The sequence below is a fragment of the Lithobates pipiens genome, unplaced genomic scaffold (assembly GCF_037356315.1).
Source record: "Lithobates pipiens isolate NorthernLeopardFrog02 unplaced genomic scaffold, aLitPip1_a1.2 Scaffold_23, whole genome shotgun sequence".
NCBI lineage: Eukaryota > Metazoa > Chordata > Amphibia > Anura > Ranidae > Lithobates > Lithobates pipiens.
Window position 1 is genome coordinate 43,372,269 of NW_027507785.1, and position 25,789 is coordinate 43,398,057.

Sequence of the window (25,789 nt, forward strand, 5' to 3'; positions counted from 1 at the left end):
CGGGAACCCGCCGCGGATTCGTGGCGTTCCTGCATCGCTCCAGTGTGAACCCAGCCTAATAAGCGATAATTTTTCTGATCGCTGTATTAGTGTCACAGGTGACGCTAGTTAGGCAGGTAGGTATTTAGGTTCGCTGCAACTTTTTATAGCGCCAGGGACCCCCATATACTACCGCATAAAGCCCCCTGATTGCCCCCTAGTTAACCCTTTCACCAGTGATCACCATATAACTGTTACAGGTGACGCTGGTTGGTTAGTTATTTTTTTATAGTTTCAGGGCACCCGCCATTTATTACCTAGTCTCACTAGTGTACCCCTAAATTTAGGGGTGTCTACTTTCCAAAATGGGGTCATTTGGGGGGGTTTGTGCCATCTTGGCATTTTATGGCCTTCAAAACTGTAACGCCCTTAGAAAGCCTGAAGGCGGTGCTTGGTTTTCGGGGCCCCGTGCGCGGCTAGGCTCCCAAAAAGTCCCACATATGTGGTATCCCCGTACTCAGGAGAAGCAGCAGAATTTATTTTGGGGTGTCATTTCACATATGCCCATAGCATGTGTGAGCAATATATCATTTAGTGACAACTTTGTGTAAAAAAAATGGAATTACGTACCGGTAATGTCCTTTTCCAGGAGTCTTTCAGGACAGCCACCTTAGAGAGACACCGGCTCCTCCCCTCTGAGGAAACACCGCCTTCATTTTCATAATTTAAGCCTCCTCCTCCCTTCGTTCCTCAGTTCTTCCAGAGTACCTCCGGCCAACTGGGGAGACACAAGAACACGCCAAACAAATAAACTTTTTAAGTCTTACCTGACGGCCTCATGTAATGAGTTCCCGATGATCTGCAACAATTTGGGTGGGAACCGGTGCTGTCCTGAAAGACTCCTGGAAAAGGACATTACCGGTACGTAATTCCATTTTTCCCCAATCGTCTTTCAGGACAGCCACCTTAGAGAGGATAAGCGAGTATATTACCTTAGGGTGGGACTACTGCCTGCAGCACCTTACGACCAAAGGCTTGGTCTTTGGCTGACAGAAGATCCAGTCTATAGTGTCTCACAAACGTAGAAAAACTGGACCACGTTGCAGCTCTACAGATCTGTTCCGGAGATGCACCAGCCCACTCTGCCTGAGAAGTTGCCACCGCCCTGGTTGAGTGTGCTCTAATCCCAGCTGGAGGATCTAATCCCCCTGCCACGTATGCCTGCCCAATGGCTAACCTTAACCATCTAGCTATCGTACGCCTAGAGGCTTTGGAACCCTTCCTGGCCCCTGAAAATAAAACAAAAAGTGAATCAGTCTTTCTGAACTGACTTGTGCAGTCTAAATAATAAATAACACATCTTCTAACATCCAGTCTGTGAAAAATGTGTTCCTGTTCTCTAACTGGATTTGAACAAAACGTAGGTAGCACAATCTCCTGCATCCTGTGGAAACTAGAGGCTACCTTAGGTAAAAAGGCCGGATCCATCTTCAAAACCAGACGATCCGGAAAAACCTGAAAAAAGGGAGCCCTGACAGAAAGGGCTTCGAGTTCACTTACTCTCCTTGCTGTAGTGATCGCCACCAAAAACACCGTTTTGAGAGTGATCAGCTTTAATGAGCAAGATTCTAATGGCTCAAAAGGTTCCCCTGTGAGAACCTGTAAAACTAAAGAAAGATCCCAAACTGGGAAGGGGGAGCTTGCAACCGGCCTCTGCCTACCTAGGGCCCTGAAAAACCTTACGACCCAAGGATCTGACGCTAGATGTTTCTCCAAAAACACGCTCAAAGCAGAAACCTGACCCTTTAGTGTTCCAAACGCTAACCCCTTATCCGCCCCTGCCTGTAGGAACTCTAGGACGGCTACAGGGCTGTGCACGTTGAAGGAACCCTCTGAACACCAGCTGTTAAACCGCCTCCATACCTTTAAGTAAATGGACTGGGTTTCCTTTTTCCTACAGTTTAGAAGAGTGGCTACCAACCGGTCTGAGAAGCCCTTGGCTTTCAGTAATTCTTCCTCAGAAGCCACGCTGCCAGGTTCCATCGTCCTACCTGAGGACAGAACACCGGACCCTGAGACAGGAGATCCTCCTGCAATGGGAGAATCCAGGGGGGTTCTACAGACAGGCCCTTCAGGATCGAGAACCACGGCCTCCTGGGCCAGTGAGGTGCAACTAGAATAAGGGTAGTGTTCTCCACTTGAAACTTCCTTAATACTGCCGGAATGAGCATGGGAGGGGGGAAGGCATAGCACTTGGAGAAACCCCAACTCTGTGCTAGTGCGTCCACCGCCAATGCCCCGTCCCCCCTGTTTATGGAGAAGAAAGTGGCTACTTTCGCGTTTTCCCTTGCGGCAAAGAGATCTATTGAGGGAATCCCCCATCTCTGGGTGATCATTTCGAATATTTCCTGTTTGAGAACCCAATTGCCTGCTCTCAGAGTTCTCCTGCTGAGAAAATCTGCCACCTGATTTTGTTCTCCCTTCAAGTGGATTGCTGAAAGGGACAGGATATTTGCTTCGGCCCATCTGAGGATGGCTTCCGCTAGGGCCCATAAGGATTTGCTCCTGGTGCCCCCCTGTCTGTTGATGTAAGCTACCACCGAGGAATTGTCCGACCTTACCCTTACGTGATTCCCCCGGAGCTCTTTCTGAAAGGTCCTGAGAGCTAGATCTACTGCCCTCAGCTCCCTCCAATTCGAGGATCTCCTCGAGTCCCTCTTTTCCCAAATACCCTGTATTAACCGGGAGTCTAGGTGTGCTCCCCAACCTGAGCTGCTTGCATCGGTCGTGACCACCCTGGAGGTTGGCATGACCCACTCTAGACCTTGGGACAAGTTTGCTCCCTTCCTCCACCACCAGAGGGACCTCTTTACCTGATCTGGAATCGAAACCAGAGAATCCAAAGATCCCTGGCTGTGATCCCAAATTTTCAGAACAAATAATTGTAGAGGGCGGTAATGTAACCCTGCCCACTGAACCGCTGGAAGAGCAGATGTCAGCAACCCTAGTGCCGACATGATCTTCCTTATGGAGATCTGGTGGTTGCCCTGAAGAAACAACAGAGCCTTGTCTACCTTTTGAATTTTCTCCAAAGGAAGAAAGACCCTTTGAACTGTTGAGTCCAACACGTACCCCAGGAAGGTGACCCTCTGGGAAGGAATTAAGTTGGATTTCTCCAGGTTCAGGAGCCAACCCAGGCTTACTAACAAGTTTCTTGTGACCTGTAAATCCTGAATTACCTGCGTTGGGGAAGGTGCAAACAGAAGAAGATCGTCGAGATATGCGATCACCGAGATTCCCCTGAGACGCAGAAATGCCAGAACTTCTGCCATCACTTTGGTGAAGATCCGGGGGGAAGAGGATAGCCCGAAAGGAAGCGCTCTGAACTGAAGGTGTAGTACTTCCAACGGAGTTCTCACTGCTAGTCTGAGAAAACGCTGGTGGGACTTTGCGATGGGAATATGCAGGTATGCATCTTTCAGATCTATTGATGCCATAAAACAGTTCGGTGGAAGGAGTGCTTTTACTGAGTAAACCGAATCCATCCGAAACCTTCTGTAGGTAACTGAGACATTCAGAGGCTTCAGGTTCAGGATGAGCCTGAATTTTCCCGAAGGCTTGCGAACCACGAAGACGTGAGAGTAGAAGCCTCTGCTTGTCTCTCCTACTGGAACCCGTACTACCACCTCCTGGTCTTCCAACTCCTGCAGGGAGGAAAGAAGGGCAGATGATTTTTCTGCGCATTTTGGCAGCTCTGTGACAAGGAACCTCAGAGGAGGGAGTTCTGAAAACTCCAAATGGTAGCCTTCTCTGACGATCCCCAAGACAAACTGATTGGAGGAAATCATTTCCCACTGTGGGAGGAAGGCCCCCAACCTTCCTCCCACCGTGACCCTGTCACTGAGATTTCTTGGGCTGTTCAGGAGGGCGAAAAATTGCTCCCCCGGGGCCCTTGCTTTTGAGTCCCCAACCTTTCTTCTGCTGAACAGTACGGGAGGCAACAACCCTTTTCTGGGGACGAGTCCTTCTTTTGGCTTGTTCCCCAAATTTCCTTTTAACAGGAAAGGCCTTTCTCTTGTCTGCTGTGCGATCTAGCACCGCTTCAAGACCTGATCCAAACAGTAGATCTCCTGTAAAGGGGATTCCACAAAGTTTAAGTTTGGATGCATTGTCTCCAGGCCAGGTCTTCAGCCATAAGGCTCTCCTGGCAGAGTTGGTCAGAGCCAAGGACCTTGCCGATATTCTCACGGATTCAGCCGAAGCGTCCGCTATGTAGGCTATCCCCTTAAGAAGCATGGGAAAGGAGGATAGAATAGTCTCCTTTGTTGTCCCTGCTTCAATGTGTGCGCTAATCTGGGTGAGCCAATACTCCATGTTGCGGGCCACCACTGTGGTTGCCATGGCTGGCTTAAGATTTCCCTGTGATGAATCCCAGGCCTTTTTAAGAAGGCAATCCATCCTTCGATCCATAGGGTTAGTAAGTACCCCCATATCCTCAAAGGATAGATCCGTGTGTCTGGACACCTGGGAAAAAGCAGCGTCTAATCTGGGAGATTTATTCCAGACGAGAGTCTCTTCCTCCGAAAAAGGAAACCTTCGTCTTAATGCCCCGGAAAAGAAAGGTTTCCTTTCGGGATCCCGCCATTCCTTCTTGATGGTATCGATCAAGACGTTATGCACTGGGAACACCCGCTTTTTTTGTTCCCCCATGCCCTTGTACATCTGATCATGGAGTGACAATGTCTTAGTTTCTTCTTGAATGCCTAAAGTGGTATGAATAGCCCCCAAGAGCTCATCCACATCCTCCAGGGAAAGCTTATACCGCGAGACTCTGTTGGATTCCCCATCCAACACCTCGGCGTCAGACTCCCCCTGGGAGTCTGAAACGACACTGTCAATTTCTTCCTCAGCTTCCTCCCTGGGACCCCCTGGATTCTCTCCCCCTGCAGGAGGAACGTCCGCGGGGCTGGATGGTACACTCTGCTGCGCTGGTGTAGGAGTGCTTAAGGGCTGAGGCCACTGGAAACTGGAGAAAAAGTTTTTGAAGGACTGAAAGGTACCAGAGAGTTCCTTCATAGAAGCTACCAGATCTGCACCCTGCTCTGCTGCCTGTTCCTTAAGTAAATCCTCAATACATTGTTTACAAATTGCTTTGGACCAGGAGTCTCCCATAGGAGTTCTACATGAAGGGCACTTCTTCTTAGAACCATGGGGGGACTTGCTCGTGGCTTTCTGAAAGACACAAAACACAGGAAGGAGCAGCATAAGCCTAAAAGAAAAGAAAACACCAGCGCTACATAGAGGACCACCGGGAGTGCCCCACCCTAGGATCAACCATCACCAGGATCCCAGACGCACTACCCTTCCCCCCGACCACCAAGGAGGAACACCAGTGGAGCTACTGGATACAAGTAAGGGAATACCTCCCCAGGGTTCCTCTTACCTTTGAGTGGCTGGTGCTGTTATCTCCAGGAGTTCTTGAAGCCTCTGCTTCGGACATTCTCCCGTTGAGGAAGCGTGGTACGAACGTGCCTCTAACAGCTACCTGTGCAACTGTAGAAAGAGAGGCTGCACCAGCCGAACGCTAGGTTCCCCTTCACGTGCCGCGTCCGGAACCGGAAGACGCGGATCGAACGAAGGGGTCCGCCCCCACCGGAACTGACGTCGCCCGCCTACCGGTCCGGCTTCCAGCTCCCAGCCGGCTGCATACACAGGGGGGCCCTGGACGCCTTCGTTCAGCGCCCCACTGGGCGAAACGCAGGGATGAACCTCTCCAAAGACTTCCTGCTTTCCCCAAGCGAAGATTGGAGTGCGTGTAAAGGTCAGTCGAGTGTTCAGCTTCCCCAGCCGACCGGACTGTTTGTTCCGTTGAAACACCCGCGGGTGAACGAACGGACGACCCCATAAACTTCCTGCTTTCCCCAAGCGGAGTTTAGGGTATATGGACAGTACGAACACTTCAGCTCCCCGCTGATAGGACTGTCCCGGACCGACCGATAAACGGTCGAATAGCCGAACGGGGCCGGGGCTCCGCTCGGATAGCTTCAGTTTCACCAACCGAATTCAGCCTTAAGGTTCCTTGGCGGTGTCTCCCCGCTGGAGGAAACACCATAACTGAGGAACGAAGGGAGGAGGAGGCTTAAATTATGAAAATGAAGGTGGTGTTTCCTCAGAGGGGAGGAGCCGGTGTCTCTCTAAGGTGGCTGTCCTGAAAGACGATTGGGGAAAAAAAAAAAATTTTGATCACCACTCTTAAACACCCTTGACGGTGATCAAAACAAAGTTAATGTGTTGGTGTCTAATACAAAAACCTGTAAAAATCAAATCTCAGGTGACTGAAATATACATCAGATCCAAAATACACACAGATTAAATATCCATTAATTAACATATATACCACATAAATCCTGAGCAAAATAAATGTGCAAGTGAAAAATAAATTAAAATATTGGCTGAAATAATGAAAATCAATCTCAAAATTGATAAATCAAAAATAAGTCCCACAGAAATAAAGTCCAACAATTAAAAACGTGCACCCATATGTAAAAAAGGTGTAAAGAAATGAATGAAGTCCATCCACAAATATTTTCAAAAATGTGAAAATTGTCTCCTTACCAGAAATTTCTGACCCCCACTCCAGAGGGTCACAAACAGCATGAAAATAATGTAGCAGCTCCTCCAGCCATCACATTCCTCCACTGGCACATATGAATGAATGAATGACTTTTATAGCGCTACCTATACGAACTGAATCGCCTCAGGGCGCTTTTCTTGCCACCGGTGTCCATCTGCAGCTATTTATGCGGTCCTTTAACCTGTCCCGACACACTTGCAACATTGACATACACATACACATATTATGGCCAATTTTTTTTAGACAGGGTCTAATTAACCTACCAGCATGTCTTTGTAGTGTGGGAGGAAACCGGAGTACCCGGAGGAAACCCACGCAGGCACAGGGAGAACATGCAAACTCCAGGCAGATAGTGTCATGGTCGAGATTTGAACCAGCAACCCTATTGCTGCTAGGTGAAAGTGCTAACCACTACACCACTGTGCTGCCCCATATGACCTCCACCACATGAAACATGGACTACTGGCCTCAAGGTTATCCCCAATCAATCCAAGACAGGCCTTAAGTTGGTTGCACCGTCCGGACGTACATCACAACAAATTTGTCCTCCCTGGATCATACAGTTACGTCGTCCAGGGGCACTATTACGTACCCTGGATGACGTAACCCATTACGTAACGCGTATTTAACATATGGGTGCACATTTTTAATTGTTGGACTTTATTTATGTGGGACTTATTTTTGATTTATCAATTTGAGATAGATTTTCATCATTTCATCCAATATTTTTTATTTATTTTTCTCACGATTTATGTGGTATATATGTTAATTAATGGCTATTTAATCTGTGTGTATTTTGGATCTGATGTATATTTCAGTCACCTGAGATTTGATTTTTACAGGTTTTTGTGTTAGACACCAACACATTAACTTTGTTTTGATCACCATCAAGGGTGTTTAAGAGTGGTGTGATTTTCTAATCATTTTTGTGGGCAGCTCAAGTCTGACCCCAGTAGTGAGGTCCCTTTCCACATTCAATTAATTAATTCATCCATTAGCGCAGTTCAATTTTCTTTTTAGTTTTCTTGTTTATTTTTTGGTACAAAGTAGAATTGCGGCTTCCATTAGATCTTCACAAGATCCCTTATAGATAAAAACTTTAGCGATTCTTTCCAATCATTTCCATTTATGTCACTGTGGCCCAGGACGGGAATGGGGCTAAGCCACAGGGGGTCACATGTACTGTGCCATCGCCTCCGTTTTTTTTGAGGCCCTTCCACCAGGCCATGCAAAGTGCATTGAGCCATCAGTGAAGGATCTGATCCTCTCAAAAGGCACTGAAGGGAGGATCATATCCTTGACAGACAGCTCCATTCTGCTTTGAGCAGCCTGGGGGTGGGACTGAAAAAGCTGATGCCATGTCACAGGACATGTGATCCGCTTCGGCCTAGAACTGCCTCCAGCCCAGGACATGCTGTGGTGAAAAAGATTAAAAAAAAAAAAAAAAAAGTCACATGACCCAAATATGAGCAAGCTAAAAAAAAGTTATCTAGTTTTTATATTCCTCAAGCATTTCCTAAGTAAATGTATAGCTGGTGGAATGCCATATCATTTAGATGCAGGGGTACTCATGGTTTATTACAACTTTAACTCCAGGTCATTGATTTCAAACACTGAAACAAGATAGAACAGCAACAAAGTTAACTAGCAGTTTTAGTAGAAGAGGACACCGGAAGAAGTCTTTTCTTTTACAACAGGTTCCTTTGAAGTAATATTTATTTTACTGAAAGTTATTCATTAACAATAAAGTAACATTTCTAAATATGACATTTTAGGTCTTTTGTATACTTAATGTAAAGGTCTCCTCCTTCAAGCGGGAGTCCACCGGGACTCCGCGTTTTTTTTTTTTTTTTTTAAAAGCCAGCAGCTACAAATACTGCAGCTGCTGACTTTTAAATAGTGACACTTACCTGTCCAGCGCGCCCGCGATGTCGGCACCCGAAGCCGATCGCTCGCTCGTGCCGCCGCCATCTTGGGTATGGGAATCAGGAAATGGAGCCTTTCGGCTTCATTTCCCGGTTCCCTACTGCGCATGCGCGAGCCGCGCGGCGCAATCCGGACGGTCCCCGCTGCCTCTGGGAGCTGTGTGTTTCCCAGCAGGCAGCGGGGCACTTGCTGAAGGGGACGGGCGCTTGCGGAAAGGGGCGTAACATACGCCCCTTTCCGCAGAGAGCTAGCCCGGAAGTGGGTGCAGTTACCTGGATTATCCAGGTAACTGCACCCCCATCCCCCCTGAAAGGTGCCGATTGTGGCGCCGGAGGGGGGGGGGGATTCCGATGAGCGGAGGTCCATTTTAGGGTGGACCTCCGCTTTCAGTAACAGTTTTCCTAAGTGTATGGCACTTCTGGATTGCAGTTCAGTGCCTGAGGTCTGGTTCACACTGAGGCAGCACGACTTACAGCGCGACTGCCTCAGGCGACCTGGACGCGACCGCTGCGGCGACTCGCAAAACGACTTCTGTATAGAAGTCAATGCAAGTCGCCTCCAAAGTTGTACAGGAACCTTTTTCTAAGTCGGAGCGACTTGTGTCACTCTGATTAGAACGGTTCCATTGTACAGAACGGAATGCTACTTGTCAGGCGGCTAAGTGGCCTGACAAGTCGTCCTAGTGTGAACCGACACTGAAGGGCGGAGGCAAGGCCACAGGGTGCAATTTTCTGCTGTTAGTGATCAAAGATGCTGAAGTATTGCGATGGAGACCAAGAAAAAAAAGGCTTTTCCTTCAGGAAACACAAAGCTGAGATGCCATTTCCAGGCTAGATTTACCAACAGAGGGAACATTCGGCCTTGAATCTACGAGCTCTAAGAGGAAGTGTTCTGTATATGTTCAAAACACTCTTCTCACCACTTTGCAGAAGAGCTCAATGCAAAAATATCACGCAAAGTCTATGCCTAGTACTGTGTAATGTTAAAGCAACCCTGACTAACAAAAAAACAAAACAAACACATACCCAGCAAAGATACACCTGTAATAGAAACCCAGTTGCCTGCCTTTCTGAACCCTGCTCTAATGCTGTAAGATGGTCTACCCAAAGTCCACTGGAAAGCCAAAACATCAATCTTCTGGGTCTCCTAGTTCTCACTGGTTCCTCCTGCTGATCCTCCTGTCCCGTGTAATGAGCAGAGGTGGAGGGATTGACCAGTAAACTTAGCAGGTGACCCAAGAGATGGGCTCTCCTTCAGCAGACTTCAGAGGAAGATTATACAAAAATGGAGCAAAGTATCTTGGCACATTGATGGGGAAACTGTATATTTTATATTTCCTTATTATTGTTGGTTCATATTGTGGCTCACTAATGAATTTTAAGCCTCCTAATCTTGGTCAAGGAACCACATAAGGTCATATGTATTGTTTTAACTTACTGATGTAAAGCTTGAGGAATACAGGATGACCGAGCCCACTATCCCCCTTAATAGGTGATATCACTGTCCAAACAACTTTGACTGGTCATTTACTCAAATACTAGCCGGTATCTACCACAGCGCAAACTGGAATAGGCTAGTCTCGTAACAGAGCTGCCATTGAGCACGCGTCTGTCAGATTACCTGGCCATACTGTATGAAAAGCAGGGGGACTCCATGGAGGAAACAGCATCTTTAGTTAAGACCCCTTTCACACTGGGGCTGTGTGGGTGGTAAAGTGCAGCTTTACGGTCAATTTTGCGGCGCTATTCAGTTGCTAGCGGGGCGCTTTTACCCCCCCCGCGCTAGCGGCGAGAAAGTTAAAATCACTGCAAAGCGCTGCTGCAGCAGCACTATGCTGGCGGTATAGCTGCGCTGCCCCATTGATACAGCTCCAAAGATGCTGCTTGCAGGAGTTTTCTTAATGTCCTGCAAGCGCACAGCTCCAGTGTGAAAGCACTCAGGCTTTCACACTGGAGAGACAGGAGCGGGCTCTTTACAAGCGCTATTTTTAGCGCTGTAGCTCCTGTAAAGCGCCTCAGTGTGAAAGGGGTCTTAGTATTCTTGCTTAGTGGTCCATTATGTGTCACTTACCTGACACAGGAGCCAGCGAAGTCGCCGCTGTCCCCTGTAGTCCGCCGCATCCATCTTGCTGGTGGCGTCTCGCAGCTCCGCCGCTGTCATTCGGCGAAGCCGCGATGACGTCACTCCCGCGCATGCGCACGGGAGTCGACAAATGCGGCAGCTCCATTCTTGGAATTGCCGCGCTCAGTGCGCCTGCGCGCCGCTGTCTACGGCGCATGCGCCGTAGACAGCGGTGCCCGTTTTCGGGCAAATATCTCCTAAACCATATAGGTTTAGGAGATATTGCTTGGACCTACAGGTAAGCCTTAATCTAGGCTTAGCTGTAGGTCAAAGTGGTTTGTAAGGGTTTACAACCACTTTAATAAATTGGACATTTACCTGTCCCAGGATCCAGTGATTGGGGGGGGGGGGGGGGGGTAGGGGGAAATCGAAGCCCCGCTCGTCTCCCCCTCCGCTTGGTGGCGCCAGCATTGTAACTGTGGGCGCCCAGCTGTGGCTTCACAGCCAGGCAACCACTGCACACACGTGAACGCCGCCGCTCGCCGTGACTGGCCACGCAATCATCTGGGACCTGTGTGTGTCCCAAATGATTGACAAGAGGCAGGGGAGAGAGCTGATCTCCTTTCCTGTGCCGAGGGAAGTGATGTCAAGAGCAGAGGCGCTAAAGGAGGCAGACTACGAGGTGAGAAAAAAAAAAAAATTCTTCAAATTTTTTTTATTTTTATGCACATAAATGAATTTTTTAAAATTTTTTTTAGGGTAGAACTCCACTTTAAGGCCGCGTACACACGGGCGGACTGTTCGCCCAACTTTGTCCGCTGAACAGTGTTTTAGCGGACAGTCCGCTCGTGTGTGGGCTTCAGCGGACAGTTTCAGTGGACAGTCCGCTCGTGTGTGGGCTTCAGCGGACAGTTTCAGCGGACAGTCTGACGAACAAAGTTTTTCGGAATTCCCGTAAGACAGTCCGCTGAAACTTGGTTTGGGCGGACAGTCCGCTCGTGTGTAGGCTTGTTCGACAAACTAAGTTTCGCGCATGCTCAGAAAGGATTTACACGGCGAAGGTTGCATTGCAGTGTATTGGACGTCGTATTTTTCGTCCCGTCGTACGTGCCGTTCACGTCATCGCGCACGCTTTCAGCGGACTGTTCGTTCATCGTGTGTGGTCAAGTCCGCTCATGCAAATTTTGAGCGGACTGTTTGTCGGATTGTTTGACAAACTAAGTTTGGCGAACAGTCCGCCCGTGTGTACGCGGCCTAAGACTCGCCATTGGTTTCTCCAGTCTTCACTCTGTTCAAGAGCTACAGCTGGCTGAAAGTAGTATTTGGCCCTCACTGCAATATTAATGCTTCATTTTGGTGCACTGTAGTTATTATAAAGTTATTTTGCAGTATTTGACCTCAAAGACATACAGTGCTGTTTCTGGCCTCCTCCTCCTCTGTGTGCCTGTCTGTGATGCTTCCCCAAACATCCAGTGAGTGAGTCCTGTTTGTTTTTTAACCCACATAAAGGACCATAAAACTAGATTGTTTTGTTTTTGCATCATTTAATGTATTATGTTTTGTCGTATGTTTGTTGCCGGTGGGTCAATTGTTTCGGGGGGGCGGTCAGCAACAATATTCAGTGCTGGAACTGCACTGAATATTGCAAAACTGCATTTTTTTTCCCCCGCAAAAAAATAAATAAAAATAAAATAAAAAAGCCCTACTTTATGCCATTTATTTACCTTTGTCCTCTGCTCCTATCTGCCAGACCTGCACTAGTCCTGAAGCTGGGCCACTTGTAAGAAGCAGACTGGAAGAAAAAATAAAAGGCAAGTCACTCAATGTGATTAGAAAAGAGATATGTACCAATCAGCATTCAACTGCACATTTCATATTGTATTGTCCTAGACAGGTCTGGCATTAAAGGCTGTGAAACTTTTGAGTTGGGTCTTTAGTATTTACATGTGGGAGACCCAGCAAAGGTTCTTGGTGATTAGCTATGGGAGGCAGCCCCACTGAAAGCAATGGGAGGCTGACAGCTAATAGCAGCCACATGCATATAATCACTCATGGAGCGAGTACATGCAAACAGTCTGCACCCAGAGCCGATCATGCACAGGTAATCGCTCCGCGAGTGATTACCTGCAAATGGCCCATATAACTATGGAAGATCTCAGCCTCCTATTACTTTCAATGCAGCTGCCTCCAGCAGATAATCACCAGAAACACCTGCTGATATCTTGTGTGTAATTACTAATAGTCCTATTCCCAAGTGTGAATAGACCCTTAAGCCCGCGTTCAAGTCAGTGCGATTTGACAGGTCAAATCGCAGCCCATTGCCAGCAATGGCACTGTCCCAATCAGTGTGATGCCGACATTGCAGCACCACAACGAATTCCAAAAGTAGTTCTAACTTTTTGCGACTTTGAGGACAACGTCAAGAAAAAAATAAAAATAAAAAAATAAATAAATAAAAAGCAATGACGTTCCAACTTTCCATAATGCATTCCACCTCTCACTGCCCATCAGTGCACCCTCATCACTGCCCATCAGTGCAAACTGTGAAATGGTTTTTATTGCACAAAAAAAAAAAAAAAAAAAAAAACACAACCCAGCAGTGATTAAATATCACCAAAAGTGAGCTCTATTTGTGTGAAAAAAAAATACAAATATTTAATTTGGGTATAGTGTTGCATAACCGCATAATTGTGATTCAAAGAGTGACATCGCTGAAAGCTGGCCTGGGCAGGGGGTTTAAGTGCACAGTAAGCAAGTGGTTAATATCGTTCAAGTTTGGTCGCATTGACATATCATATGAGAATATGCTGCATATTTGATGTCTTAATTCACCATTGTATGCTTTACACTAGTTATGAATATGATTCACATTATTTAATAAGGATTATTTGTCAGTAGCCATGCCCTTTTGAGGTATTATTTTTGCACATGCTCTAAACTTATTCACTTTTGATTACTGTTTTATTTGGCACTTCACTAAGCCACAGTAGAGGGGTAGCGCTCTCCTGTCCGGTTTACAACTTTAAGACACAAATCTACCCAGTGGTGACACAGGCAGCATTAAAAGTCCAATATAAATTTCAAGTCTTCCATTCTTGATCCAAAACGTAAAAAAAAAAAAAAAGTTTTGGCCTGCGTTACCCTTTCACATGTTATTTAGATCAAATTCTGAGTATGTGGAATGGCCCCACGAAAGTTTTGGCCTGCGTTACCCTTTCACATGTTATTTAGATCAAATTCTGAGTATGTGGAACGGCCCCACGAAAGGCTAAAATGTCTGCTTGGGCTGACCATTCCATCCAATGCACATGCTGTAGAAGAAAACCAGGTCTGTAACGGACTACCCCTGAATGTGAAAATATAAAGAGAAGGGAAATGGAGCTTAATAACAGGAAGGGCTGAGATCAGGAACCGTTCCAGATTCCTGAGCAAACAATCCTGTACAGCCATCAAGATAAAATGTTTTATGTTTATTTGATTTTATAAGACAGGAGACATAATTCATTTTATGGCTATAGATAAAAAGATGTGGTGGTTCAGTATTAAACTGCACTTTGCCCCTTAAAAAAAAGGTTTTAAAATATTTAGAAGCTTTATGGTCACAGTATACACGTTTTTTTTTTTTTTAAAACATCAAAATTGCAATAGTAATAAATTATATTTTACAATACAATATATAAAAAAGGTAGCCAATGTGCATTTGGGGCCGTGTACCTGCACCTGCATGGCTGCCAAACTGGGAAAAGTCTGTGTCCATGCAGCTGCTGCATCCCAATTAACATTAAGGCTGGGTTCACACCGGAACGATGCGGGAACGCCGCGAATCCGCACGTTTTCCCGCATCGCATGCCTCCCGCCGGCAGTTCACACTGCCCTATGCGGACTGCTGGGAGTGTCAGTGAAATGTTAATGACACCCCCAGATCAGTCCGCATATCGCAGTGCGATCTGCAAACTCGGACAGGAATCGGATCGCATGGTGTGAACACCCATGCGATCCGATTCTGCTGCGGACCAAAAAAAGGGTCCCGTGCGAGTTTGCGGCGGGTGCGATGCGAATTCAGCCATCTACTATCTGTATGGCTGAACTCGCATCACACAGAGATCGGATGTGATTTGCACTGCAGTGCGGTGCGAATCACATCCGGTTCTCGCTTCTGCAGCAGTGTGAACCCAGCCTTATGGGACTTTCTGCAAGGGGATGCACAGAACATCTATGCATCCCCATGCAGGCAAACCCGTCCCTTGCACGGGCATACGCTGTAGTACGCCCATGTGAACGAACTTTAAGGATTGTCAACGCAGTTAGTAAATCAGCCTCAAAGAGTCAGAGGGCAAGCTGCTTTTACCAGGAATAGCATTGCATTTATCAGAGCTCAGCTCTCATCTGTGACTACTACCCCACCCCCCCCCCCCTTTGACTTGTGATATATGGTGTACCCTCTCTGTATTCTTCTCCCTCTACCTATTGGGGGCCCATGTGGAACCATATAGGAGATTGACTAATGGCATTATACAAAATCTTCCATTGACCATCATACCAACGAATACTACTACTGTATGTATCTCCATTTAGGCACAGAAGATGATGCACCATTCAACCCAAAGACACCTCTAGAAGCTCTGTGAAATCTTAGAAGATGTACAGTGCCATGCAAAAGTTTTAAGCAGGTGTGGAAAAATTCCTTAAATTAAGAATACTTCAAGGAATTTAAGTTTTCATAGTTTATTTTCATAATTACCAAAATGTAAAGTAAACAGAAAAGAAATCCAAATTAATGAGTATTTGGTGTGACCACCCTTTGCCTTCAAAACGCTGTCATTCTAGGTAGACTTGCACAGTTTCTGAAGGAACTTGGCAAGTAGGTCGTTCCAAACAGCTTGGAGAGCTAACCACAGATCCTGTTGGGAACAGGGCTCTATGGGGGCCAAACCATCACTTCCAGGACGCCTTGTTGTTCTTTACACTGAAGATAATTCCTTAGGACATTGGCTGTATGTTTGGGGTCTTGTCCTGCTGAAGAATAAATTTGGGACCATACACATGGCTCATGATGGTATGGCCCGATGGATAAATATCTGCCTGTATGTCTCAGCATTGGGTACACCATTGATTGGGCAACTTTGAGGACCGTAGTGGCAGTGGTTGACCAAGGAATCAATGTAGCAGATTAAAGACACATCATGCTTACTCCCCTTAGGAATCGAAAAGACCTCTTGGAAACCAGTGGAAAAATTGTAGCCAAAAAGCCATACCACCGACACAGAAACAAGGCTAAGTGACTCAACTATGCATGAAAAATGGCAGCAGGTTCTCTAGCCTGACGAGTTAAAAATGTTAATTATTTGGCTGTAGCAGGAGGCAGTTTGTTTGCAGAAGGGCTGGAGAGCGGTACAATAACGAGTGTCTGCAAGTGAAAGTGAAACATGGTAAAAATCCTTGCAAGTTTGGGGTTGCGTTTCTGCAAATGGAGTTGGAAATTTGATAAGGATCAACGGTGTCCTCAATGCTGAAAAACATAGAAAGACTTATCCATCACGCCATACCATCAGGAAGGAGTGATTGGCCCCCAAACTTATTCTACAGCATGACAATGACCCCAAACATACAGCCAATGTCATTAAGAACTAGCTTCAGCATAAAGAACAAGGAGCCCTGGAAGTGATGGTTTGGCCCCCAGAGAGCCCTGATCTCACCATCATGGAGTCTGTCTGGGATTACATGAAGGGAAAGGAGGATTGGAGGCAGCGTACATCCACAGAAGATCTGTGGTTAGTTCAACAACATACCTGCAGAGTTCCTTCAAAAACTGTGTGCATATGTACCTAGAAGAATTGATGCCGTTTTCAAGGCAAATGGTGTTCACATCAAATATTGATTTGATTTAGACTTCTCTTCAGTTACTTTCCATTTTGTTTATTCTTAACAATTAAGGCCCCTTTCACACTTGTACGACTTCAAAGCCACACAATTTTGTCAAGACAGTCTTACGACTGTGGATCTGACTTTGCTCTGTGATTTGAAGTCCGACTTCAATGATCAGGGATCTGACTTTGATCCCCAACAATACCAGGCACTGTCTGGTATGAATCTTTAGGGGAAACTCCACGCACAATGTAAAAAAAATAAATAAATAAATAAAACACAACGATGTGCTCTGATGATCTGGAAGGGGGAACTCCACGCCAAGGCAGTGGAGAAGACCCAGCAAAAGAGCGAGAAGATAGCGGAGAAGACCTGGCAGAGGCAGAAGACAGCGGACAGAGGGAGAAGAACCAGAGAGGGCTATCAGCGGAGAAGAGCCGGAGAGGGGAGAAGAAGTCAGAAGAGACCCCGGAGGTAATAAAATTACTTTAAAAACACGTGTACAGCGTTTTTATTTTTGACCCCCGCCCGCAGACCCTGACCAACGGCCAGGGTTGTCGAGAAGAGGCCCTTGTCCTCGTCAACATGGGGACAAGGTGCTTTGGGGTGGGGGGCACAAAGAGCCGTTGTCAGTAACTGGCTCTCTGCTCTACCCCCCATGCTCACTGGAGTGCTGGGCTGTGGGGGGATGGGAGCGGCCTGCTGTGAGCCTGATCTGAGTGCTGGTTCAGGCATGAGGGCGTATCCCGACTCCATTGTCCCGATTTTGACCGACTCTGTGATGTCAGCCCGCTGTCTGCTGAAAATGGGTCACAGGAGCACAGGACAAACTGCACTCCTGTGATCCACAGGAGTACAGCCAAATGAGCTTTGGCTGTACTTAAACATTTTGATAAATCTCTTTGTATCATTCTTTGGACCTAGAAGGAGTAGACCCTGAAAGCTTCCCAAAAAAAAAAAAACTGTTAGTGACTGTTCACACCACAAAAACGCGCACTAAAGAAAATGTGCAGTTTCTTTAGCAGCCGTGCCATGACTGGTGGCTTCTATGCGCAGCGTTATTGCGGCCCCGGCCAATCACTGCACCAGAGCCTGCGAACCCGGAAATAACTCCGGGAGACATTTCGCAAGTCACAGCGGTGTGCGGGGGACCGCTGCAACAGCTTTGATCTAAGGTAAGTATTTCATAATGAGCTAGTATGGGATGCCCACTAGCTCATTGTGCCTCTCTCATACAGGGTGTGTTTTTTTCCCCAGGTTTACAACCACTTTAAGCTGACAGAGCGATTTACTTTCCTGCAACGCTGACTGTTCTCCTGGCAAGGGGGGAGGCAAGGGAAGCCATCCCCGCTGGGAGAACACAGTGATTATTACAGCCACTAACAATAATCGCATGTAAAATTCAGCAGGCTGGTTGTACCCAAGTTGATCGATTGATTAACTTGGGTACATTTAGTCTGCTCATACATGCTTTGAACCTCGGCCGGTTCAGCAGGAATTACAATTGTCTATGACCAGCTTTAGATAGGCAGATTCGATTGTCAGTGTTCTTCTCAAGTTAATAGATGCCACTAAATTTTTTGTGGACATCTAGGTGTCAACGACCTCTGGTCATGAAGGGGTTAAGCAATAATACCTGTGCTCTGGGACATGTTTCAAGCTGTATACAGGATACTGTGAGAATCCGCCATGTTCCACCTTCAGATCTCTCTCTGGACACAAACCCTGGAAAGCAAGAGTGTGAAAGGGAATTACCGGATGGTGAATACCTGGAAATGAACAGGCTGGAATATAGCCAGAGAGCAGGAGAGAACAATAGCAGACAGGAAGGTCACATGGTGAGCAGGACAGACCTGAAATGACAGCAATATAAACAAACTAGTATGGTCTGTGGCCTAGGCACTAAGTGGTGCTCCATCATTCACACATTATATAACCAAGTGGGTTCAAGTGTACTCTGGAATGAACAGGAAATTATAGTCTGAGTAATTTAAAAGTGAAGTTTAAGTATGGCATTTTTTTCTTACACATTTACATTGATACAGCTTGGACCAATATAATTATATATGTGCCATACATGTGGGATTCCCTTCGTAATACAACAATCTCCACTAGCTTCCAGGCCCCCCGTGCTGAACGGCTGCCCCGCTGCTTCAGTAAACATAGGTCACCATTCGGATAACACTTTGCACTCTCTTAGGTATTACAAAGAGTTCTCTGATTGGACAAGGTGCCTCTCCACCTTGTCCAATCAGAGAAAGCTTTGCATTCATTGACAAAATAATTCCCGAATGGCACCTGTTTTGAGTAAGAATGAGCTCAGGCGTGTTCGCATGGTCCACGTGCAGAGCCCGCCAGGAAGTCGGCACAGCACTGCACTAATCACAGGCAGCGAGACATTGCCCGATCTCTGCAGCCACGCATCGGGGTAATGTCTCACTGCCTGTAATTAGCACGGCGCTGACTTCCTGGCGGGCTCTGCATGTGGACCATGCGAAAAACGCCTGAGCTCATCCTTAGTGCTGAGTAAGTGATCTCCTTTTGTAACTATGCAGCTGCTCAGGATGGGAGTCAGAAGTAAAGCCCCATACACACTATCAGATTTCCTGCTGATTTTTTTTCCTTCAGATTTACCAAAACCATATAATATGAGGTCAAACCTTAGGCGTTTCAATTTGTATGCTATCAGGCAGGCCCTTGAACTACATGGTTTTGGTAAATCTGAGGACAAAAATCAGGAGAAAATCTGATAGTGTGTATGGGGCTTCAGTGAAGATCACCGTAGTAGCATCAGCATAGTTATAGGGGTCCTGAGTGACACAGATAGATAACTGGTAGATAGATGTGTGAGGGGCCCCTTGTATGTATATATGTGTGCGAGGGGCCCCGACTCTGGTCTAGCATGTTTCATTATCCTCAACTTCCACCATCACTAATAATAGACAGCACACAGCAGAGATTTTTGTCTGTGTGTACCCAATGTGGAGATTTCTCCGCACTTCCTGTCCTGTGAGGGAAGGGATTTCCTGCAGCACCAGATTTCTGGGCTTTGACTGGAATCAGAAGACAACACTGGAGAAGAGGTGGTGACCTCTAAGGAGGGAGAACATGACTGGTCGGCTCTCGGTTTGCCCCGCCTCGCCACCACCACTGCAGGACAAGTTCAGCTTGCTCCCCCTCCTGGACAAAGTGACGTCGTCACGCGACGTACTCTCCCCAACTGTCCCGGTAGCGGTTGATGGTTTGCTGGTGGCCAGGGGTAAGGCAAGAGACCCTCCTGGGAGGGGGTGCAGAGGAATTTATGCAATGTGAGCTTTTGGGGGTGCAGTGGAGGGGGGGGGGACCAATGTCCAATATAACCCTGTAAAAAATACCTAAAAACTTCAGCCTTCAAAAGTAGGTATAAACCCTAAATGCTACAGCAAAAATGTTTTCCCATATTATTTTCTTCTCTTGTTGCATCTCATGGCTGCTGATTTCCTGCGACCACTTCCCCATCTCCATGCACTTGTCCCGGCAATAGCTGCAGATCAGTTCTCAAGATGGACTTCTGGATAGTACAGCGGAACACTCGGATGGACTGGCATGGACACTTATAGTCTCCATTTGAAGTGCATGTGACAGGGTGACAATGTAGGAGAGCAGTCAGGAGAATCAGCATAGCCACCTTATAACAGGAAATGCCAGGACAAGGACCTCCAAGTATTATTTTACTGAAAGATTAGAGTGAAGATTTAAAAATATTGAACGTTACTTTTCAAATTACAATGGGGATAAAAGATTATAGGATATTTCTGCGATTAGGTTCACATTTAGGAAGCATCACTACAAACTGAAAGTCCTTGCTGAATCCCCTGGAGATCTATAGTGTATAGATTGGTCCTGTTCTAACATATCAGGAGAGAGATTATGATTGGGCTGAACAGTGATCCTGTTGCCATTTACTGTCAATTTCAAACTACACCAATTCTTTAATTAGTTTCTCCTACATACTTTGTTTATGCCACCTATTAACTCCCAATTTCTGATGTCCATGCCAATCCGTCGGTTCAAATTCCATTATGCTCACATTCATCCAGTATATGCACTGTGACCGCTAAGCTCTCCCAATAGAAACAATGTTCACCAATAACACATCACCATCAGATCCACAGCTCCCATCTCACCCCCACTTTATTGTACTCTCACCCACACTCCATCCTTGCTTGCCTTCCTCTTCTCCACCGTTCAACATCTGATACTTTCCCAACAGCCACGTACTTCACTCACATCCAGGCCTGCTCTCTCTTTCAGTCCCTCCGATTGCATGCAGCTGCTTATAAAGCAACTACCCTGTGGCTACAATATCAGCGCAGCTCAGGCTAAACCAGGACTGGTTGGAGGCATACAAATTTCTGAGCATTATTGATAACGTTTATTAGAAATAGAGGCCAATGTTTTGGGTTCTTTCGATGACTTGCAGAGGAAGTATGAACTACCCTGAACAACCTTTTACAGGCATCTTCAAACTCAGGCATGTGATCCAGGCTCAGTTTGATATCCGTGACACAGACTTTTCTGATTACCCACCGATAGGGGTGCTGAGGTCTCAGGGCCCTAAGGGACTTATATCAACTCTATATATCCATTTGTTGTCTGCTACGACTGCCGGAGCTCCGCTGGTGGTCCGCACTAAATGGCAACTTATCCCCCCGATTTATCCGATGAGGATTGGGAGGAGGCTTGCTCATCCCATTTATCTGTGTCCCTGGCTGTTAATAACAAAACTGATCCATCGGTCATATCTGACCCAGTTTGATTGCATGCAATGCATCGTATACCTACCTCTAACTACATTAGGTGTACCTGCCCACGTGCAGACTTTGCACGTTATGTGGCTTTGCCCAGTCATAGCAAGGTACTAGCAGCAGATGAAGGAGATATTGACTGCAGTTTTGCCAATCCCTGTTCCATGTACCCCATTGGTGTGTTTGTTGGGAGTCCTAGACCAAGAGTTGTGGCCGAGACATACTAAAACCATGTTCATGGAAACATTTATGGCTCGTAAAGGTGTGGCACTTAAAGTGATTGTAAAGGATCATTTTTTATTTTTTTTTAAATAACAAACATGTCACTTACCTCCACTGTGCAGCTCATTTTACACAGAGTGGCCCTGAACCTCCTCTTCTGGAGTCCCTCGGTGGCTATCGCGGATCCTCCCTGCATCAGATAACCCCCTTGCGCTCCCGAGTCCAGCATTTGCATCCACAAACAAGAATGCCGGACTCAGCCCCGCGTCATTGGATTTGATTGACAACAGCGGGAGCCAATGGCTGCCCCGCTATCAAACTATCCAATCAAGAGTTGGGACCCCATGGAGAGAGGACAGTGCATCCCCGCCGAAGAGATGAAGGGGCTCAGTTAAGTAAAACGGGGGGGGGGGGTTGACTGCTAAGTGTTTTTTCACCTTAATGCATAGGATGCATTAAGGTGAAAAACCACAAGGGTTTACAACCCCTTTAAATATATTCAGCCCACTCCTCCATCTATATGTAAATGGCTTTGGTTAGAAAATCAGGTATTGGCTTATTTGTGAACACAAAGGTTGTCCAGCTAAATATAACAAGGTGTGGGATGTGTGGTGTTCTTCTGATCTCACTGTAACCAATGCTTGAAGTAACAATAATCAATAATTTTGTGTTTCTTTGTTATTCAACATGCATATAAGGATTGGTTTGCAGAAGAGTTCTGTATGATTATACTTAAGTAAAAGATCAATGCACCGTAAATGTACCTTATTGTTCTATGTGTGCATGTTGAGCGCAGCGTCTACTATCTCTGTTTTATATCTTTTTCAATAAAAATAATTTAAAAAATTACTACATTACTGAATTCATCTCTACACCCTTGCCCCCATTAAAGTCTCACATCCCCCCACCCTTTCAATTTATTTCACTTCTGACAGGAGGGGAGAGACACACACGGTATAGATACAGGGTCCAAAAATGAAGAGGAGGCAGTGGCTATAATGCTTTGCTGTGGCTCTGTGATAGAGAAGCATATAAATTGGGCTTCAGCCTGGGGTGGAGGTGACCAGCACAGGCAGACATGCTTCTTGACTGCACATTGCAGCCACGAACCAAAATAATGTGCAACATGTGCTTGGCCCCCCTAAGGGATTTAACATAGTTCAGGTGATGCCTCTTTAAAAGTTGAATTCTAGCCTACACCTAACTAAACAAAAACAAAAAAACGCCCATTCTCCAACACCTATGCTGACTCTCTTGTTTATAAAAAAATCTATAGACTTGTATACTTACCTATTTTCAGCCTGCTCCGGTCCAGTCGCATGATCCCCTGTATCAGCCAGTGGTAGCTGTAGGGGAGAAAGCACTCAACAGTGGCTGAGACATCACCCATAGGCTCCCATGTCCCAGCCATCATCCATGCTCCCTCATCTCCCCTGCAGCTGCTGCTGGCTGACACAGGGGGGGGGGCAGATCATGTGACCAGACCGAAGCAGGCTGAAAATAGACAAGTACTTACCCAGGCCTGTCTTACACGTTAGTCAGCATAGGTTTTAGGAGAGTACATTCTTAGGACTAGTTAGGTTTAGGATGGAATTCTGCTTTAATATACAGTAAATGAATGTGATATTTGTGGAAAAAAAAGCACACCATTCCGAGCCGCTTAAAGAGATCCTGTCACTTCCTTGAAAATTCCTGACAGGACTAGGGGCTTATGACTGACACAATCTCCCTTTGTCCAATCATTGAACACTTTGTATTCATTGAAAGAATACAAAACATTTTCTGAATAGAGGAGCTGCATAGCGAGTGGCCCGCTGTGATTGCTGAGCTCCAGTCCTGACTGTTGTCTGTCACGTGCGTGTAAATTTTTTCAAGAAAGCAGCAACTACCAGTGGGGCACACAGAGGTACCTAGCTAATGCCCCAATAAAGTTTTTGTCTACACTTCAGCATTAAAGACATTGCAAAAATCTACAGGATTGTGTCTGATACTATTAAGGTTACCTAGTGGCTGGTAGACAACTTGTGTTATAGGTATCGGTCTATGAACTTGAAAGGCCAGCAACTGCCTGGGCCCAGCGGATCGCTCACTTCTAACCCTTTAGCTTCAAGTTTCCTCTTCATCAAAACTAGGGATGCACGATGCCGATACCAAGCATTTGCACGACTATCGGTATTCATGCAAATGCTCCGATGCCTATTCCGATACTTCTTGTATCGGACCAGGCGTCCTCAAGCTCGGCAGGGGGGGGGCGGGCAGCCTCATAGGTGATCGATGGGGGCAGTTACAAGCACCAATCTCCCTGTATAGCTTTTCTGACAGCCACTTCTCCTCCTATCCCTCCCGCGGCTGCTTTATTAAAGGTTATACAGGGAGATCGGTACTTGTAATGGCCCCCCACCACCACACCGATCATCCCGACTGTCCTCCTCCCTCTCTCCGGCTCCTCCTGCCTCTCTCTGGTGTTCTCCACCCTCTCTCTGGGTCCCCGCCTCCCTGGGTCCTCCTTCCTCTCTCCGGGTCCCCGGCTCCTCCTCCTTCTCTCTGGTGTTCTCCTCCCTCTCTCCTGGTCCCCGGCTCCCAATTTCCTCCTCCATCTCTGCTCCCTGGGTTGTCCCCGTGTCCTTCTCCGGTCCCCCCCCTCCCCGTCCCGGATCTGTCAGGATGGAGAACGGAGGAAGGAGCCGGTAAAGCTGTCATTTACTGGCTCCTTCCTTTTCTGAATGAACACAGTCGGTGATAGTAAACTGTGTATACGTTGTCTCAGTTTATGAATGGAGGGGAGCCCCCTGTCTACACACTTTCAGTGCAGATGAGGCTGCTGAGAAAGGGACTGGGGAATCTGTGTCCTTAATACCGTTCTGTGTCTCAAAAGGGAGATGTCAGGGGTCTGTGTAGACCCCTGATATTTCACTAAAGCCACCCCCCCAATAAAAAAATTGCAATAAATAAATATTTAAAAAAGGTAAAAATAATACAAATGAAATAAAAATAAATAAAAAACACTGAAACCATCAACCCCCCACCCACCCCCAAAAAAGAAAGCATTGTAAAAAAATAAAAACCTGACACAGCCCATTCCTCATCAGTGCCACCTATCAGTGCGGCATATTAGTGCCACTGTCACATGACCATTAAAAAAAAAAAAAATGAAGTATTGGTAATCGGTATCTGTGAGTGCTTGTACTCGGTCTTAAAAAAAGTGGTATCAGCGCAGCCCTAATCAAAACCAAGTAAAGCTAAATAAGGAGGTTGACCATACATTTTTTAATGCAGAATTAGAATTTTAGACTAAATGCTTAGACTTCAGAAGCTCCAACATGACTGGTTCATAGCTCCCAACTGTCTGATTTGGTCTCTCTGTCCCACCTTCATCCTTATTAGTCATTTTGGTCTGATCTATAGAGACGTATATATAAAATGCACATTTAATCTTTCAAAAAAATGTTTCCCAGTGCTAAACTACTACTTTATTTATTTACTTTATTAAATTTTCACTTACCTTTACTTAAGTCACCCACAGGGTGGGCAGTACGTAGCGCGACTTTATTTACTTATTTATATATTCCCAGTGCTAAACCTTTCATCCAATTTCTCAATTCCTGCATTTGTACATTTCAAAAGCCAATATAAAAGGAACAGTAGTGGTTGAGAAAAAAAATAAAAAAAAATAAAAAAAAAGCTATGGGGGCACCCGAGCAGAGTCACAGCTCCCTGTGTTTATTCAGACACGGAGACCCGGCCCAGCTCCGCCCCCTCTCAACCCTGATTGGCTAGCTGACATTGACAGCAGCGGGAGCCAATGGCACCGCTGTTGTGTCTCAGCCAATCAGTAAGAAGAATCTCGGATAGCTGAGACACTTGTGGACATTGCTGGGCAGAAAGGGACCTCTGGTAAGTGTTAGGGGGGCTGCTGCACACAGAAGGCCTTTTATCTTAATGCATAAAAATAAAAACCTTCTGCCTTTACAACTCCTTTAAGGAGGTGTGGCAAGGGGCGTGTCCTATGCCTACATACTCCTGCTAATAGGTGTCCCTCGTTCCCATCTCAAAAGGTTGGGAAGTATGTTGGTTCTCATGGTGTAGGAGGAGGCAGCAAACCCATAGAAAACACAGAGAAAATGGACAAATATCTATGTTGGGAACTGAAGAGGGGACGCCAGAAGGCCATGGCGCTGCAAATAATGAAAATGTGCAAATTACCTGGTTTTCTTTTACTTGCAATTTTTGTGGAACAAGCAGCTGTAGGATTTCATTTGTTTTAGTGCCATGGTAGCCGGCTACACAAATACCTGCAAATGTGTAAGAGAACATA

General features: G+C 46.3%; 1 protein-coding gene across 1 annotated transcript in view; it reads right to left on the reverse strand.

The window, feature by feature from the left end:
• The window catches only part of WDR73 (WD repeat domain 73), a 47,983-nt gene extending 22,194 nt beyond the window's left edge, over window positions 1–25,789 (reverse strand). The window contains exons 1-3 of the mRNA XM_077451482.1: window positions 25,678–25,789; window positions 18,102–18,190; window positions 12,325–12,392 (exon numbers count right to left, since the gene is read on the reverse strand). Of these exons, the coding sequence (XP_077307608.1) occupies window positions 12,325–12,392; window positions 18,102–18,190; window positions 25,678–25,788 (268 nt within the window). The 5' untranslated portion in view covers window position 25,789. The remainder of the gene's footprint in view (window positions 1–12,324; window positions 12,393–18,101; window positions 18,191–25,677) is intronic.